The sequence below is a fragment of the Micropterus dolomieu genome, linkage group LG14 (genome assembly GCF_021292245.1).
Source record: "Micropterus dolomieu isolate WLL.071019.BEF.003 ecotype Adirondacks linkage group LG14, ASM2129224v1, whole genome shotgun sequence".
Taxonomy (NCBI): domain Eukaryota; kingdom Metazoa; phylum Chordata; class Actinopteri; order Centrarchiformes; family Centrarchidae; genus Micropterus; species Micropterus dolomieu.
The window spans coordinates 18467316-18487154 of record NC_060163.1 but is presented as its reverse complement, the minus strand read 5'-3'; the positions used below and the strand labels follow the sequence as shown (position 1 = coordinate 18487154).

General features: G+C 38.7%; 2 protein-coding genes across 6 annotated transcripts in view; one reads left to right on the top strand and one right to left on the bottom strand.

The window, feature by feature from the left end:
• Nucleotides 1-16681, bottom strand: part of ptprea (protein tyrosine phosphatase receptor type Ea) — a 60190-nt gene extending 43509 nt beyond the window's left edge. For all 5 annotated transcript variants that reach the window (XM_046067934.1, XM_046067938.1, XM_046067936.1 and 2 more), the window contains exon 1: nt 16547-16681. The gene's annotated coding sequence lies outside the window, so the exon portion shown is untranslated. The remainder of the gene's footprint in view (nt 1-16546) is intronic.
• Nucleotides 16682-17889: 1208 nt separating this feature from the next.
• LOC123983433 (clarin-3) lies at nt 17890-19309 on the top strand. Its single transcript, XM_046069690.1, has 3 exons — nt 17890-18121; nt 18617-18802; nt 18954-19309. The coding sequence occupies exons 1-3, from the start codon at nt 17890-17892 to the stop codon at nt 19229-19231; spliced, it is 696 nt and encodes a 231-aa protein (XP_045925646.1). The 3' UTR covers nt 19232-19309.
• The last annotated feature ends 530 nt before the right edge of the window (nt 19310-19839 follow it).

The following is a 19839-nucleotide window of genomic DNA, read 5'->3' as shown; positions in this document are numbered from 1 at the left end:
AAAAACAGAAATATCCCGGTAGCTGGGGCGCCAGAAAAATACCGTAAAATAACAGTTAATAACCCACTCGTAAAATTACGGAAATATTCCATAATGACAATACAGCCTGTAACTTTAATTTTACATAAAATCTTGTGCAATTTTTAGGGCTTTTATTGTTTAATTAAGAACATATACACCTGTAAAAACAATTAAATTACCTTTAAATATAGTTGAACACTGCTATAATACAAATAATCAGGCTTAAAATTTATAGTAGAGTGCTGCTTTTAATTGAATTTTATTATATAATTTCACATAAAAATCTTGTTAATGTATTCAATATATATTGTAAAAAAAAAAATTATACAACACCTGCAATTCCTAGATTTTCCTTTTAAAAAATGTCAAAATACTGTTTCAAAACTGGTAATCAGCTGTGTGTGTGTGTTCATTGGATTTTTGGACCATTCTTCTAGAATGAGGCATTTGTGAGGTCAGGGACAGATGTTGAATAAGAAGGCCTGGCTCGCAGTCTCCGCTCTAATTCATCCCAAAAGGTGTTCTATTGGGTTGGGGTCAGGACTGTGCAGACCAGTCAAGTTCTCCACACCAAACTCGCTCATCCATGTCTTTATGGACCTTGCTTTGTGCACTGGTGCGCAGTCATGTTGGAAAAGGAACTGTTTCCACAAAGTTGGGAGCATGAAATTGTCCAAAATGTTTTTGTATGCTGAAGCATTAACAGTTCCTTTCACTGGAACTAAGGGGCCAAGCCCAACCCCTGAAAAACACCCCCACACCAAACTTTACACAATTGGCACATTGCAGTCAGGCCAGTACCATTCTCTTGGCAACCGCTAAACCCAGACTTATCCATCAGATTGCCAGACAGAGAAGCGTGATTCGTCACTCCAGAGAACACGTCTCCATTGCACTAGTGTTTAGTGGCGGCGTGCTTTTCACCATGTATCCGACGCTTTGCATTGCACTTGTAGTGATGTAAGGCTTGGATGCAGCTGCTCGGCCATGGCAACCCATTTCATGAAGCTCTCTACGCACTGTTCTAGATCTAATCTGCAGGCCACACGACGTTTGGAGGTCTGCAGCTCTTGACTCTGCAGAAAGTTGGCAGCTTCTGCAGATGCGCCAACCCAGCTCTGTGATTTTATGCGGCCTACCACTTCAAGGCTGAGTTTCTGTTGTTCCAAATCGCTTCCACTTAGTTATAATACCACTAACAGCTGACCTTGGAATTTTTAGTAGTAAGGAAATTTCACAAATGGACTTATTACACAGGTACCAAGCTTGAATTAACTGAGCTCCTGAGAGCGACCCATTCTTTCACAAATGTTTGTAGAAGCAGTCCACATGCCTGGGTGCTTGATTTCATACACCTGGGGCCATGGAAGTGATTGGAACATCGGAATTTAATGATTCGGAAGCGGTGTACGCTTACCCAATACATTTGGTAATATAGTGTATACCGTCAGATCACACAGCCCTATTTATCAATGCAGTTAAATTGTAAATCAAACGCTGTCAAGCTTTTTGGATGTAAGGAACGGCAAGCTAGTGTAGATCATCTGCCTTTTGCTTATTGCTCACACTTAATGGAATCTGAAAATGTACTTTTGGCTTGCATACCAAAAACTTGCAAACAAATGGATTCATTTAGACTGCCAAGAAAAACTTCACATTCGCACTTGTCTTTCTACTTGCATATAGTTGCATCTTTCTTGTATACCAACTTAATTTAGAAATTTTGGACATCCCCAAATCCCATGCACACAGTTGTGCACTGCCTTGCAAGGCCAGGTGGACCTAATTCAGCAATCAGCTGTAGCACTCCTGGGGCAGAACTAGAGGACAGAAAAGGAACAAGGATGCACAGCACAGAGAAACCGGCTGTATGTGTTTTCTAACAACATATACCAGATACAAAAGCTGGCTTTAGAAAGTCATAAAATATCATATTGAAACCAGGGAAGAAGTCTTTGGATTGTGCATTAAGTTCACTGTATGTAAAACCACCATTTTCCCATCTCCTTTGCCTTTCATGTCTCTGTACAGTCCTATCAAAGCAAAATGCCAGCATTTTAAGAAATACCTTCAAATTACTTTACATTCAGATTGCACTTTAATATTGGAGCTGTGTCTAACAGTATCCAAAATGGATAAGACAAATACCTTTGGTGTGAGAGACCTGGGTTCAATCCCCACTGTGACCCATCCACCATTGTGTCCCTGAGCAAGACACTTAACCCCTAGTTTCTCCAGAGGCGTGCGACCTCAATTGTAAGTCGCTTTGGATAAAAGACATGTCTGATTTTCCTCAAATTAAGAAAATTTAAGAAAGTCTGAAACTGTCACAAATAACTCAAAATGGGTTTCTGGTCTCTATGATAGGATAAATGGATATATATTACCCTAATGTAAAATGTGAACATGTGGTAATTTTTAATTATGAAAAAACTATCTGTAAAATTGCATTAAAATAAATTTTTCATCACAAACCCGTAATTTTACAGGAAGTTTTCTTTTTTAACCCCATTAAAAGGTGTGAACACCTGTCATTTAACAATAAATTTAATATTACCTTTCTGTAATTTTACCACTTTGAGGCAATCATATACTATGTTAATCTAACTTGTAATCTAAGAATTATACTAAAAATCAAAAGCTGTGAAATTACAGTAATTATGACTGTTTTCAATGATCAAAACTGTGTTTCGACAGTTTAACAATACTTGTAGACACTATATACTTAAAATAACATTTATTCAATGTTTTTATTTTCCAAATATCCATAATTAAAGGAGATATTTGTCAATTAACAAGAAAATCTATGTCAAGTTACAGAACAAATGTTTTTGTTACGGTTAACTGTTACTAATTGTACCAAGTTTAAGAAATGTTTTTAAAGTATTAAACTTAAATTTAACCTTAAATTTTAAAAATAATATTTGTGAAAATACGGGAAATTCCTGAATGTATTGTAACAGTTTGTTTACGTGAAAAACCCCAAACGTTTTCCTTAAGATAAATGTATGTTATGTTATTCACAGCTACAGGTTTTTCATTTTTATTTTACATTAGACATGTAAATTCACAGTTTATTTTTGTAATTTTTGATATTTTCATGTATTTCAAAAATACAGGAAAAATCTGTGAAATAAAAAGGAATAAAACTGTCAAAGTACAGATTTTTTTAAGAACAGTGCTGTTTATTCCTGTGCCTTATACACGAATCATCAGCTTGTGAGGATACTGACTTGTTTGCTTGGGAGATGTAGCTTCAGCCTCAGTCTTTTAACATTATATCATGTACATGGTCATCAAATATATAATTAAGAACATTAAAAAGTATTAAAACATAAAAATGTCAAAATGTTCAATTTAGTTTCATTATGAACTTTACAGTCTGAAATCAGCAGATTAAATAACTATGTTGCAATTATATCTTAAATCCTTAGATTTGCAATATTTATAACCCTGCAATATTAACTCTATACATTTGTGTACACGTGCATGTGAATCATAGACTGTATATACGTATCATAGACTTTATATAAGACAGATGTTGCATTCCCACTTCCTCGCACTGCACTGGTGACGTAATTTGGAGTCTGGACAGTAGTGATTGGGGTTGGAGTTATTGAGGTCCCGCCCATTCACCTGGCTGACTCAACTGCGAGCCAGGCTCAGCTGCCAATCATCATGTGAAGCTACCTAAAATGACAGAACTATGACCTATACTGGAGATGTTTTGGCTTATCTTTGGAGAGCTGTTATGTCCATCCATCTTTATAGACTATGATGTAAATACACAAATAAAGATGGTTAAAAAACTCCAAGTTTTGTATTGTTTTGTTGTTGAAATCAGGAGAGGCACTTCTTCTCAGGGCATCATACACTGGGGAGTGTTGACAGAAAATCATTTCAAATCTGGTGAGCATCCAAAGGTCAAAAGCAGAGTGTGCTCCTGCTAATCAACCTACCTACTGTTCCAGAACAACGCCTTGTTTAATAATACATTTCTATTTCACAAAGTAGACAGCTACTGATTTTAATGACAAAACATAAACAAGGCCCTTACTGTACCAATGATATGGTACTGAAATAGGCTATTAAAGGTGCCATTCTCTGATCATCATCATTACATTAACAAAATTAAATATAAGATCAAAAACAACACAGTTAAATGTGTCACTTCTACCTCAATTCTTTGTTGATGAACAGATGTTGATCAGAAACAGGGTTACTGATTACTTGACAAACATATCAACCAGTTGCTAATTAATGCACCAAGCCACAAGTCCAGTGCCTGCAAGGAGGACATGTGGCCAGTTTGCCAGTAATAAGTCGCAGAAATAAATAATCGTACATTTATTGCCAGACTAATTCCCACCACAGCTTCAGTGTAAGCTAATATTGTATATTTGACAGATTATTGATACTGCACTAGACTGAAAGGAAACAGGGGTAAGTGTGGAAGGAACATTTGATTGAAATAATTAATGGTAGTGTAAGTCAACTATCGCAAGTGCAAGCAGACTATGAATAGTAAAATATGTTCAATCAAGATATGATTTTCAGATAGAAAATACCTCAGAGGGCGCGCAGGTTCTCGCTTACTGTGATGCAATGGTAAAACTGACTTCATTATCAATAGTGCATCAAACCAGTTAATTCTAGCAAAGCATGACAGTCTCAATAATTGTGCACACATCAATCGCGTTCACTCACACTGACTCATTGTACAACAATGTGGAAATGTGAATAACAGTGAAAACATTGCAGAACACAATGCAGTGCAGCAACACAGCAACAATGATAAAACCTTTGCCCTAGTGCATGTTAGGCAGCCTTCAGACACATCTACATCCAGTGTGCTACATGATCTTGAGGTTCTGTGACACGGTGGCCGGCTCAGACACCCAGTTTAGCTGCAGTTTAGCTAAAGTGTTTTGACAGCAATGAGGTTCAATTTAGCACGCAGCTGCTTTTTAAACCCCTGCAAGTTCCGGTTTAGCTGGACCTGTTCTAAACCGTAGCTAAGCTTAAACATCACTCTGATACTTTCAATGTAGGAATGCAACTAACAATTATTTGCCTTTTTCTTTTATTATTTGCCATATAAAACAAGTTAGTGTGTGGTCTAGAAAATGTGAGAAAATGTTCCAGAAGCAGGCATCCCCGCCACCATCACCCCAGAAATATCTGAAGGAGACCTAATTGTACACATGCAAATGAAAGAGGTGTTAAAAATTCCTCTTTATCATGGGGGATGTATTTTGGCACCAGGAACCGTAGCTCCCTGTGTTTCAACTTTCCCAGTTGTGCTTGTGGTCGTAGTTTGAAGTGAAATATACACCCACCCCTTATTTTCTCTCCCTCTTCCTCTTCATTTCCCCTCCACAACTTACACCCAACCCCCCTACGTATTTTGACAATAACCAATTACAAGCACAGGAATGCAGAGTGAAATGTGTGGCCTGGAGCATGTAGGTTTAATATCAGACTCCACACTGATATGATAGTAACAACATGGGTGGGGATGCTATAAAAACAACCCTGCTTTCACCTTCCCATATTTTTGTAGCTCATGGAAAATGACAGCCATACGGGCAGCTAGTGGTATCAAGCTACTGCCAGCAGACTAATAAAAACAATCAAGCAGAGCCACGGGAGTTCTGGCTGTTTTCAGGACAAATGTGCACCGTGCCGAAGGACCAACTGCTCGCTGGTGCAGCCACACATGAGAAACAGCGTGCAGTTCAAGCTGAACATGACGAAAATGGACTCCAACTAGTCTGCACTAATGAGTTTTTGTCTTGAGACTGAAAGCATCTCTCTGGCTAACTAAGCGGCTAACTAGTCCCCTGCTGTGGCCCAGCTGCTGAATATGATAGTTCAGTAATGAACTGATAGCCTTACAGAGCCTTTTATTCCCTGTTGTAGTTCAGCCAAGTCGGACAGGCATCCCTGATGGCTCAGCACGCTGCGTTCATGTGACGGATTTGGTTTAAAATACTGCCATGGACACAACAGACTCAACATTTGTCTCAAATCAAGTACAACGCAGTAAATAAACACCATGGCAATCCATAACAGTTTAGAGACAATATCCCAGCAACCATGCCTCTAACAAAGTCAGCAGTCCTTGCATCTACTGTCTGCCTCCTCATCTTACACTAGTTCATCCCAAGCAGTCAAAAAAGACTGCAAATGAGGGAGTGTCTTGGTGTGTTCAGAGAGCAAGGCGTTTTCCCTCTCCAGGGAGAATAGATCTGATGATCAGATCCTTTCCTGTCTCCTTATTGAGCCCCTCTCTGTAGCAAACAGAGGTCAGAGGTCTCTCATGTCAGCCATGTGTCACACTCCGCTGCCCACCAGTTTTGATAAAAGGCCTACATACGTACAGCCCAGAGAGATTGCACTTGCATGAAAGGTAAACAAGAAAATGTGGAACTAATTACAGACAAATTCCATATGTACAAGGCCCAAATACACCTCATTCTGTACAGCAATGGCAATCAACTGATACAGTAGTACCCCATAACCAGGTTATGGTAAATAAAATGCATTTGACTTCATTCAATACATTCTTCAAACCACAAAAATGTGTCAGCTGAGCAGGAAGTGGTGTGATTTATAAATAAAAACACAACATAAGGGATAAAACAAATGAGGCCCTCTAGTGTGGTTGTTTTCTAAAGCGCCCGTGTAATTTCTATCAGGATAACAAATGAGTCATTGTGCAAAGACACACCACATGGAGGAGCCCCATAGGGGATACAAATTCTCAGTGTTAAAAATACATATCCTATAATGTGTATTTGTTTTTTGTTTAAGCTCCAGATGTGAAGAGAGTGAAAGCAGGGAAGAAGAGGATTAAAACAATTCATAAGTTCAACAGACATAAAATAGACATTTGTGTGAAGAACCGCCCACTGACTAAGATCGGCCAACAAAGAGAAAAACTTTATGATATTCAGCCCTGGGACACATCATTATTATGATTACACTGTCCTCTAACCGCTTTTGCCTCAATGTCTTGGTTCTCCAGAAGCAACAGAGAAAACACTTGATGGCTGCCTGTCATCCCAGCTCATCCAACACACAACTGTCTCAATGCACCAGGTGCCCAGAGGACAAGTGGGCGGTTGTAAGAGGAACTAGGCTGTTGTTGCTCATGTGCTCAGTTATTATCACCATATGTAGCTAGCACTATAGCTCCAAGATAGAACATTAATAAAAGATGCTCCAGAGTAAATCACAAACACTTCCTTTGCATCCAAGTTTGTGGATTTGGAACTTTAATGATTCAATTTTCATTTGATTGGAATGCCTGCGTCACCAAGTCAAGATTGTCTTCTGAATAAACAGCAAGCTCAGTAAAGTCTGTAACAAAAAGAATGTGTTCTATTTTAAAACTAAAATGTATTAATAATACTGTCTATATAAGCTTTAGTGTAATACACTATGACATAAATAATTTCACATCAACAGGTCACTTTTTTTACCTGATGAAGGTCTAAATAAATACATTTTATTGCAAGTAAAGAGACGGTGTGTGGGAGCTGTCTCTTCTCTTGCCTATAGAAATTCTACAAGTCTACAAGAAACTGTAGGTGTGCATTAGTTCTTGCAATCTAACATCAAAAGATCATAACAATTCATAAAACTCCATATGCTCCATTGTTTTGTTGTTTCTCTAAAAAAACTGGTTTTCTTAAATGAAGGCTAGTTTAAACTACAGCTGAAACAGGTACTTGATAAGTCGATAGTAGGGGTGGGGGGGAGAAATCGATACAGAATAGTATCGTGATATTTTCCATGTCAAAACTGTACCGATACACGGATGCCAAGTATCAATGTTTTATTATATTAATTGCACATGAGAGTTGAACTTTTTGGTAATAGAATAATAAAATCTATTGCTTCTTCAGTCCACTAGAAAACTCAACAGGACCATATTGTGGACTGAAAAAGTGATATGAACAAACCTTTTTAGATAATAAGATGTTGACAAAGTTTTACTTTTGGAACCTAATTTGAAGTTGGAAAAAGGTAATAAATTACAATATATTTCAATATATTTAAAATAGAAATAAAATCAAATCACGACACAAGTATAGTAATAATATTGTATCGTGGGACCTGATTCCCACCCCTAGTCGTTAGGTCAAACATTTATCTGCAACTATTTTGATGATCACTGAAACATTTGAGTAATTTTTCAAGCAAATATACTACCTACTGCGAACCCACTTCCACCAAAACCTTATGTCCCTACACAGCCAAAGGTTGTAGTGGGGTTTTTTTTTCTGCACAATGATGCTGACCACCATAATTTACAGTATACAATGTCCTCCTGCCACAAGTGCAAAATAAAGACAGAAAGACAATGACAAGAAATACTGAAGGAAAAAGCAAATGAGCTGCTGATTATGCACCCTCCAAGAAAGACAAGAATGCTTAACCTACAGAGCAATTTCCCATGGATTCTTGTTTCTATTTTATTCAGATTTTAGCCAATACTCCAAAAATTTAAAATAATGAGCCCCACATACATGGCATTGTCATCCAAGTACTAGTTCTCATTCTGTAAAAACACCAAACAGCTCTTCATGGTCGAATCTCTGCTGGCATCAAAGCAGACTCTAATTATGATAAACAAATATCTCATCATAAGTGAATGGTGTGGATCTGGCATTGTCTCTGGCTGAGCACAAAACAGGCTTTGGCAGTGTTTAGAAGAGTGTTATTGTCAACAGTGTGCTTTCCCAGTGGGAAAACATATTGTATGACCAAATGTTGCAATGATTAGCAACACACAGTATAGTTAAGAAATGTGTTTTTTCAAAGCCCTGCTTCAAAGTGAAAACATTTTACAGCACTTATAGATTAGATCTCCAGAGCTGAAGGTCAGTGTGACAAAGCCATGGTGTGGCATGTATTTTCTTACATGGATGAAACAATCCAATCTCCCCAAGAGGACCAGGCCTATTATATCATCTACTCAAGATTCAAGAATATTATTGATGACTCTTGGTGATTTGTTTTCTTATGGATCTTACACAATGACACTAAACTATGCAGAAACAACCATATAACTTGTTTGAAGAGCATAACAATGTTAATCAAATGCCAAGGATTTTTCAGTAATGAGATATGAGGATTTTATTGGAGAGTTGACATCATGAATGACTATGATCAGTATTCAGCCCATTAATCAAATAGTGTAATTTATCAGCCATAAAAACTGCCCTCTTCAAAATTAATGGATAAACAGCAGTAATGGCAGCCAATTACAAACAAGTCTTCAAAGGTGACGATGTGATATTTGGGTACTGAGAGTACACATCAAAGTTAGAATTAGAGGCCAAACACATTTTCTGTTAGCAGACAATGACATGAAATTTTGCTAATCACAGATATGGTCGTATTTGTTTTAAGCTAAATGTTAACACCATCATGCTAACATGCTTTCACTGACAATGTTAACGTGTCGACGTTTAACAGGTTTAAGGTGTTCACCATCATAGTTCAGTGTGTTAGCATGCATCTTTTTGATGCTGTGGTGCTAGATAATAAAGGTAAGACATCCCCAAAGTTATTACTCTGAGGGGAAAGTGAATGTCTGTACCTTTCATGACAATCCATCCATTAGTGAAAAATCTGTGAAAATCTCAAATGTCATCCGCATGGTGGCACTAGAGTTTGGGGATGGCCAGATTTATTAGACTTGGCTCAAAATCGTCTATGGATCTGTTGGGCTTTACTTAATCTTGTATTTGCTTTTCTGTTGGGCTTAATAAGTAGTAGTTCTTTCCAATCAACAATTACAAATCTGAGAAGGCCAAATACTGTATGCAAAGCTTGACAAGGCTTACATCCATTAAATTTTATATGTATAGTGTCCAAAACAGAAGTTATCTTATTGCACTTCATAATAATTATCTTATTGCACTTTATAATAATATATTATTTTTTATTTTTTTATAAGAATATATACACACCAACAATGCCCACCATGAGCTAACAGTCTTAAAGGTGTGAAATCTATGCTTATCTTTCCATCTCTATGAGTATAGGTGTTTTGTTTGATCTTAACCATATCCTCTCTTTCCCCCCACCCACACAGAGATAGTTGTGCAGTATCACTACATAACGGCACCTGACATTACATCCTTAAACACTGACAGGAATAAGGTGAAGCATGTTCAAGGTTCGTCCCCTCATCTTATTTTCAACATACTGCACAATCTAGAATGCCTGAGACCTTGGTCACGGATATCATCAAGCCTGATTATCATCCCATACATTAGCACTTTCTGGTGCTTGCCTGAGCTTTGCATGCCTATCAGCATGCAGGGCATGTCAGTTAACCCCTGACTGTGGGCTCACTGCCGCATCTAACTACGCTCATTTAGACACACAATCAAAAAGGTCCTGAACACTATATAGCTAACCAAAGGAGTCAGCAGTTAAAAGGTGGTTTTAATAAAAATGATATGAAATCGCTGGTCGCACCTCATCCTTTTCAGCTCAACACAAAAAGTGACAATGCAGACATTGAAGTAATGCTTGTCACTGCCACTGCAGGCCTTTGTGATGTGATCAGCAAGCTTTTAATAATTACAAGTTTTAGTAATAGTGATGTTGAAAGGAATCTTGGAGCAGATAAGACGTTGAATAAAGAAAATAAGAGTAGAATTGACAACTTTCTGAATGCAGTGAATCTACAAATAACAGGTGGTGTGTTAAAATTGATGTTCTGCATTTATTTGACATAACAATCAAATAAAAATAAGCAGTCCTTTTGAATTAGCCTATTGTACTTTTATGAAAATTGTATTGGAGTTATTCCAGTGCCTTCAAACTGCATCATATTACTGAAAGCACAATGGAAATATTGAAGGGCTGACATGATGATCACACACACAACTCCTTGTGTAGCAGCCTTGAAAGAATGAATAGGAAATGGGCTGCTTTAGTAAGCATCCATTATTCATTAAGCACTGTACTCCTCCATGTCAACAACCTTTGTAGTGACACAGCCAAACCATTATTTCCTCTTTCTTGCTTTCACTCACTCTTTACTTCACTCTTTGTCTTTCATCAAGTCACACCCAGCTTTCATCTCATATATGCCCATTGGCCAAGTTCTTAAGAGCCTGTAAACTCATATAAACCAGCTGTATTTGATGTCAAACTGTAAAAAAAATATGATCAGGCATTAACGTTTAAAGTAACGACTGGAGCCCTAGTTGCAGCTTATCGTCATGGCATTTTATGAGGTGCAAGAGAAAAATTATTGTGCTGATATATTGTACAGAAAAAAAAAACATCCTGACATTACAAGCAGAGACTGATAACATTAGTCACTAGACACACTAGACCTTGATGCATCTCCAGACAGGCTTCAGAGTTTATGGCACCAGCGCCATGTGAGACACTGCCACACGCCTGCTGCTTTTAGAATCAATTAAAAGCCACTTTACATGTTTGCATCTGAGCAGGAACAAGTACAATACTGTTTGAGAGGAAAATTTTAGAGGGACATAAAAGAACAAAATAAATGCAGAAGACTACTGAGAAATCAGCAATTCCATGAACACATGTGCAGTAGAACGACTCAGTTTCCTGCTATTTGCATCATTTTGACTCCAGAGACATTATCCATTATCATAAACATCAAGCTATCTAGTCATCTGTGGGGGTGATATTTTATATGCATATAATATGACTGCATCTCGGTTTCACACAAAGATCAAATCGAGGAAATCCACGACGGCTGATATTAGCCATGTTCTCAGCCTTTGGGTTGCCTTTGTTTTCCACAGAAAAAGCTAATATTTGTTGTCTCAGTCATTCATTCAGATAAAATAAAGTGGAATGGAACATGTTTGAAGCCAGAGCTGGAGATGTTTGCTTTCACTTCAGTTAAATCAGGCCACATAGCATAGGGAGTTCATCTCTTCTGGGCACCACCCTGCTTTCCCTCAGGAGGTCACCAAATTAGGTTGCCATATTTTGGCCTACAAAAAAGAGTAATTGCCCAATTCATTATGAGTTAAAAATGAGTTAAAATCGTATCTGTCAGCATGCTGCCCCCCACCAGGAGCCAATGTTAAGTATCGGAGTGTGTGATTATAACAAACAAGTTTTTTTGCTATTTCTACAAGCTAAAATGCAGACAAAAACACACACATACTTAAAAGGGTTTTAACAATGTGACTCAAAAAACAACTGCAAGGTCACCAGCTCCATCTCCCAAAACATGTATTTTCAGAGCTTTGTTGTGTGCTTTGCAATACGCTCATGTAGTGACTAACAGAAATACAATAGAGAAATTATGTGTTGCCTGGTGGAGGGAATACACCCATATTACTACTGGGCAGTTGTTGTGGAGTGACATCATGCAGTACTTCCCTGGGCCATATGTTCTTATTCAAACCCGAAGGGCTCAACCTAGTGGTTCCCAGCCTGGGGTTCGGGATCCCCTTACGTTTCCCAAGATAAAACGGAGGGGTCACAAGATGATTACAGGCACAAAGAAATATTTCTGTTTTGCAAAATCATGTTTAATTGCTCTGACTTTCAAATACCTGACACTTTCCCCTTTTCAGGCCTCTAATGAAACAGGTTTAACTGCTAACAATCTGGTGCCACGGTGAGGCCATAACCTGTGATAATGGGTCATGAGTAGACACTGCTTCATTTTAAGAGGTCACAAGCATTTCCTTTCCTCGCCATCCCCTGAATTTCATTTACCACAGTGGCTAACAATGAGTACTACAGAATAAACTCCATTTCCAATTCCAACATTGTTGTGAATAATTGACTCTAGGGCTGCAACTAAGGATTATTGTCACTATCAATTAATCTGCCGATTATTAGTCTATAAAACATCAAAAAAGAATTAATAATTCTCCTTACAATTTCCTAGAGAAAAATGTCACCTCATCAAATGTCTTGTTTTGTCCAGAGCAACAGTCCAAACCTTTAGATATTCAGTTTATGTGAGACCAAGAAAAGCTCTCATGTACTCGACCTTACTGTTATCTCAGAGGAGCAAATTTCAATGCCTCCTTTGAACAGATGGTGGGTGAGTTCTGATGCATCTGAAAAGGGAGAACCTTGATCTCTGTCCAAATATTTTAATGCTGCAGTGAACCAGCTTAGTCTTAAACACAACTGATAGTAAACAAACACAAATCTACACTGCTCGAGTTGAGTACATATTTCACTCACGAGTCACAGCAGTGTCTCACTTGCCTTCCCCAGCAGCAGCAGCAGCAGCAACACTAGTGCTGAGCCCGAGTGTAACACAGATCAGATGGTGGGGGGAAAAAGAGGGAGGGCTGCAGGTAGCAGTTTGCACAGCTGTAGACTGTCCTCGCGGCGGCCATGTGTTTAATAAGGCCTCCTCTCATGTAGACACACCCTCTCTCTGTGTCACTGAGGTCCCACCTCACTGTGAGGCTCCGGGGCTTCCCAGATACTGCCAAAGTCCTCCAAGCAGGAAGCAATACACCGCTCACATGCTCTGTTTCTGCTTTCCCTGGTTTTGGTTTTGCTCTTACTGTTATGCTTAAATACAACGCACAATCAACCCCTAGCAACCCGTCCCGTTGGTCATTACTTTCAATGAGCTTTTAATCCAACTGCCTGATTAAGTGGGGTTTAAACTCTCATCTCCTCACTCTGTACGACTTATTATATGTTTTATCATTACTAAATCATTTAAGTATGATGCCAAAATCCAAAGGCAGACTGCAGGGTTTGCATTCTGTAGCACTACCCGCAAGCACAAACAAGCCTATGGTTGCAACATACTGCAGCCTAATGTGCTTTAGCAAGCTTCCACTAAGGCAAGCAGAAAAATAACAGTTTGGATACAAATGCTGTTTGTATCAAAAGGAGGATCTTACTATGACAATTCCCATGCCTAATTCATGAGCTCTTCTACAAGGCTGGCTAAAACCTTTTTGTGCCAAAGAATATCTGACAAGTTCTGGGTCAGACACGTCTCATCCCTAATTGTTGTGACTTTATAGCAATTAGTTCCTTCTCCGCCTATTTGAGCAAAAACCCTACCATGAAGCAGAGTGTATTTAATGTGGCAGCCTCGGAGAGAAAACAGCACAGCGGTTAGTCTCACTGTGGCACCTCAAAGTTAGAAGTGTGTTTCCAAGACTTAGAGAGAGGCGGCAGATAGATAGAGGGTGGGCGAGCTGCGTAGATTAACTCCAGGCTGGCAATTTCAGGTTTTTACCCAGCAAGCTGTTAGAAACTTCAGGTATGCACAACCCGTTCCTCTCCACCTTAATGTGGATTTCATTAATCACCACATCTGTTCGTTTCGCACAGCACACCACTGCTCATATAACATACACTTCACAACCATTCCAACACACCATTTTACAGTTCTAACTATAGCCTAGACGAGCACTTTCTGGCAGTGTGTTTAATAGCAAATAACTGTAGCTCCTGCACTTAAACCTGTTGAGTATTTCCACCATTTTATTAAAAGACTTAGACACAAGTACAAACAACCTACCTTCTCACACTTATTTCTTTGATAAATTAGTTCTCCCAGTGAAATATACAGTTTATATTCTCACAAAAAATTAATAACAGAACAAACAGTGGCCAGTTTACAGAGGTGTGGCTCAGGTCATTTTGAAAAAGGCAGAGATTAAACACCGGGCTTCTTTCAGTGATGGATTTTTTTTTGTAACAAGTACACATTGGCCTCGGAGAATTTAACTGGCGTCAATCATGAATAGTAACAAGATGAAAGCCAAGTCAATCTGCCGACAGCACTCAGCAGTCAAATGTTATTTCTTCCTGTGTCCTTACACAGCCTCATTTGGCAATTTCATCGCATTCTCATTAGCTTCTGCCACAGCAATTGCTAGTCATCTCAGGGTCCATACTGTATAATTGAGATGGAATTCACACTTCAGACACACACAGAGTAAGAGTAAGACAAAGACCCATAGACAGTGTCTATGACAAAAGAGAAAGTAAAGACAAAATCAAGTTGAGGGAGGATACACCACATGACCACTGCATGAATAATTTTAAGAGGTTGGTCTTAGGCCCAGGAAATGTCAACTGACCTCTTCTTACTTGGCAGGCTCAACATGTTTGGCCTGAGTTTTAAAGTTTGACTGAAGAGACATCAGGTGCTGCCTTTTTAATTGAAAGGGGCCAAATGCATCATTGTTTAGCAAAAACTGGAAGTCACAGCAACCCGTTACCCATTTCAGTGACCTTGGCACCATATTAACTGTTAGGAGCTGATCTCTTTATGGCTTGTTAGAATTTTGGCAGCATGAAATAAGAGTAATTTCTTGTTTTCAGGAGTGACAGAAAGTTTCCACATTCTTTTCTTGTCTGTTGATCCTTGAGGCAGCTTTGCTCAGTCTGCAGTACCTGGTCCTGTCAGACAGACTACAAGACTAGAAGTAATTATCCGCATCTCTCTGACATTAATGAACTAAGCAGTAACAGCACAGCATTTAACCCTTAGAATCTGTCAAAACAGTTCCTATAAAGACCAAGTGATAAAAACATGAAAACAATAGTGTAGGAATGATTTTCACAATTATCCTATGAATGTATTTTCTGCTTTAGAATGAATCTAAATTAAAGTCTTTTCAGGAGCATAGGCTGTCGAAGTCTGTCCTCTTGTTAACGGTCAGTGGAGCACAATCTAGATGGTGTGTTGGTTCATTTAACTTTTCATTTCCACGGTCTGGTTAGGCAAATGTCTTTTCTAAACCCAGCACCCTGCTATAGATAAGCTGCTACAAGGATGCTGATCTGTTGCTGACCCTGACCTCTGACATCCTTAGGGAGAGACCTTCCCTATGGAGATAAATATTATGTCCAATGATTATTACATTACAACACCACAAAAAATAAATGTATGCAGCCAACACTACATTTAGAGTCAAATGCTCAAGTCATAACTGAAAAACCTGGAGAGGAGTCCTCCTACAGTAACAAGTCTTAGCAGATCCATCCATGATATATGAAGTACCAATATAGCCTCTGTTCGTGGACATGTTCAAACTGGCTCAATTGCAGCCCACAAAGACAAGCAGTCAACGGCCGAATATGAAGAAAAGAATGCTAATCTTCACTGTGATGAATGCAGAAGACAAGCCGAATAGATAAACGAGGGAAAATAAAGACCAAATGGGGAGATCAGGACAGAAACTCCACGCGCTTGTTTCATTAACCCACACTGACGCACCGGGTCGACTGAAGTCGCTGCAGGTTGTCAAACGGAGATCTCACAGCATTAAGCACATGACAAACATTGCGGGTTTTACGAGGACTGTATTTACTGCCATGTTAAACCTTAAATGGACGGTTCATGTGGAAACAAATCCACCGTGCGCCGCTGTGCGTAACGGACAGGTAACACGGCGTTGTATGTGACTGAAAAATGACAGAAACATTTGACGTTTTCCACGCACCTAGTTAGTGTCAAGATGGAAAAGAGGGCGGGGAGAAATAAAGTAATCTTATCACTCACCTCGATGGCTTCAACATTAGGTCCTGAGCGCAGATTGTCCTGGAAAAGGCGAGGCGATGCTTCAGTGTTGCCGCCTGTCACCGGGAAGGAGGAGTTTGTGTTTACTCCAACAGAACTGGCTGTCAGCGAGTACACGGATCCTCTCCTGTTTGGCGAAGAGAGGGAGCCACAGTCTGGCCACACGCTTAATTACATGTTTGCTTCCTCATCAGACGCCCAAGTGGAATTAGTTAGAAATGGTTTGTTTGGGATTTAATAAGGTTTGTATTAGAATTATAGAAAAAAATAATAACGTAATTTTAACGAAATGAGGACAAGAGTTTGACAAATTAAGACCTCTAAATCTTATTGTAAAATATTCCTCTACAATGTCATGTAATAATAAAATGTAAGCCTGTTGCTGAAATTATTAGGTTTTTGCTCATTTAATTACTCCCAGAGATAAGAGGATTTGTGGAAACATTTTGCAAAAGCATAAACAGATTCTCATGATCCTACTTATCTACCATTACCAGAGACCAGGAACTCCTTAAGCTTTATACTGTACTGAAAAATGAAGCTGTAAATCAGCTTCATTTTGTGTCATAAATCAATGTCCCCAACCAGGTGGCATACATCATAAAAAAAACAGTTATAGAGGCCAGAGGAGAATTCCAGTTCTCAGTGATTTTCCTCTATATTTATGGTAATATTCAAAGATCATATGTAGCACAACTTTTCTAATCATAAACTAATCATCAACCCTGATCATGGAGTTGCTGCTTCATTTATTACTCATACATGTCATCAAAGGATCATTCCTCTTCCAGTAAATTGTCTTTAGTGTGAAAGGTAAATTATTAATCTGTATTATGCTTTATGACCCTACAATTTCAAGAACAGGACTTTGAAACCAAGACTGTGAATGTGGTTCCCAGTGTTTGTGAAGTGCCTTTTACATGTCCTGAAATTGCTTTGTTCAACTGAACTCAGCGAATTGTGTATCCATTGTTAGTACTGGCCCCTCAGAAAATATTTCCCAACCCTCACTGCACATTCAGACAGATATGGTTTTCGGTTTTGGAGTCTGAGACAAGACATGGCAGAGTTATCGTGTTTAAACTGTTGGGGAAACAGGTGTCCCTACCATGACAACCAGCTCTGTCTTTCAAACCAAAGGTCACAGCCATAATCTAGAGATTTTACGACCAGCCGTCAACGTTTCCCTCCACCCAGGAAGGTAACTCATACACAAAATCAATCGAGGATCAGAGGGTCCTAATCTGCTTCTGAGGCTTCTTTAGAGATTTAGAAAAGAGACACTGGGATTAAGATTTAACTAGTGCAACTGGAATACAGCGATAATGCCTTCCACTACGAAGATTCTGCTTTTCACATCCAGTGCGTTTGTCACTCTCATATCTGTTGGGATGATGGGGTATGGCATGTCAAAACAGTGGGCTAAGACAACCTTGGACTGTGCAAGAGGTGAAAGTAGCTTCTACAATGGAACTGCTATCATCACTTTGACGCTTTTTACTGGGATTATGAACAGAAGCTTTTGCCCTGTGTATGGGAGAATTGATGATTTTCAAGGTAACTTTCCAAGGCTCTCAAAGGGTGCATTACATTACAAGATATTTACTCACACACATATCTCTAGAATCTAGCCATGCTGATGGTTATAATCTTCCCAGGTTTTGAGATATACTTCTCTGAGATTCCTGCTTCCAAACAACAGCACTAAAAAAATGTAGCCTAAATGTCCCTTTTACCAATTTTACAGTTATTGGTTCCCCTGGATAATCTAAATAACACACTGTTTTTGTATAGGTATTATTTCTTCTGTTGAAAGTAGTTCCAAAGAAAACTCTTCACAAAGAGGTCTCAGAGACACATATCTGGAAACACGGGCAAAAACAACAACCTTCATGGCTAGATACAACTATAGTATATACATATATATATATCAAAATGAATGTAAGCTTTTCTAAGTTATATAACCATAATGTTCTTGTACTCTGTGTGTATGTGTATGTGTGTGTGTGTGTGTGTGTGTTTGTGTGTGTGTGCACATGTGTGGGTGTTTAGTGATTCCTAAATTGGTAGAAACAGGAGTTACCCCTTTAGTCCTGCACGCTTTGGTTTTGTGCCTGTTGGCCGTGTGTCTGCTGTGTTCCGCCTGCAGCATCCTCATCTCCCTCTACAACAGTGTCAGTAACCCTTATGAGACCTACATGGGGCCTGTTGGCATCTACGCTTGCAGCTCGCTCAGCGGTAAGTCGCACAAATGTTAGAGCACTAAGCATCTGGGAGTAATAGAAGTTGAATTGCCAGAAACAAATCAGCATATTTTTGCGGATGTTGGGATATCATTTTGTCCTGTTCTTCATGTATGGCAATTCTAATGGTACTCTTTCTTCCGCAGCATGTTTGTCTGTTGTGGTCCTTATCATATTTGTGGTGAACATCAATGTGACCAACATGGCAGAGGAATTGGTGAGGGATTTTGCCGATGCTGTTGCAGTGGACCTGAGGAACAAGTCTTCAGAGATGCAGCTAGGATACTACCTGATCATCCCTTACACAGTGCTCTCTCTCGTCGCCATTGCTTTGATCTACATGTATGACCACGCAGCCTACACACATAGGAGAGAACAGCAAAGGCCTACCGAGGACGCGCCCAAGGAGATAATGATGTATTAGTGGCCTGCAATGGAGTCAATTTTCAGTGACAGTGATAAATTGCTCATCAGCACTTTCTATAAGTTTAGAATTACAAACAGAAATTGGATGTGTGTAGAGAAAAATATGGATGTACAACTTTTTTGTGTACAATGAAAATATACATAGAATGACACAATATTGTGTTTTTATAATTTCAGTGTTTTAATCTAATTTGACATGAAGTTATCACATTGTAAATGATTTGCTGATACATTTATTAGTACATAAATTAATTTAGATTCATAGGGTTTTGACATTTATCTGGCATTCTTTATTTATTTTGTGTAATTATATAATTTAACAGTTATTGGTTCAATATGATAGAAACAGATCATTCTATTTTTCACAGAGAAATAACAGTCAAATGCTCAATCTTTTAGTCTTCAATAGATCAACTTGTCTCGGTTATATATAAACCCAGTGACTTTTTTGTTTCTTATGTGTCTGAAACAATAGTTTGCATACAATAAGTAAATGTAAATAAACAGAGATGATGTTCTCTTTTAAAGGATGGATCTTTCAAAAAATTTACACCCAACGTTTATCTTTATATTAGTTAATATTCCATATTTACTAAAAGACTAAGA

What these genes read in the sequence shown, in the direction of transcription:
- LOC123983433 (XM_046069690.1), top strand. Translation starts at nt 17,890, where the DNA reads ATGCCTTCCACTACGAAGATTCTGCTTTTCACATCCAGTGCGTTTGTC. An exon ending in GAGAATTGATGATTTTCAAG is followed by an intron (nt 18,122 to 18,616) that starts GTAACTTTCCAA and finishes GTGGGTGTTTAG; the next exon opens with TGATTCCTAAATTGGTAGAA. An exon ending in CGCTTGCAGCTCGCTCAGCG is followed by an intron (nt 18,803 to 18,953) that starts GTAAGTCGCACA and finishes TTTCTTCCGCAG; the next exon opens with CATGTTTGTCTGTTGTGGTC.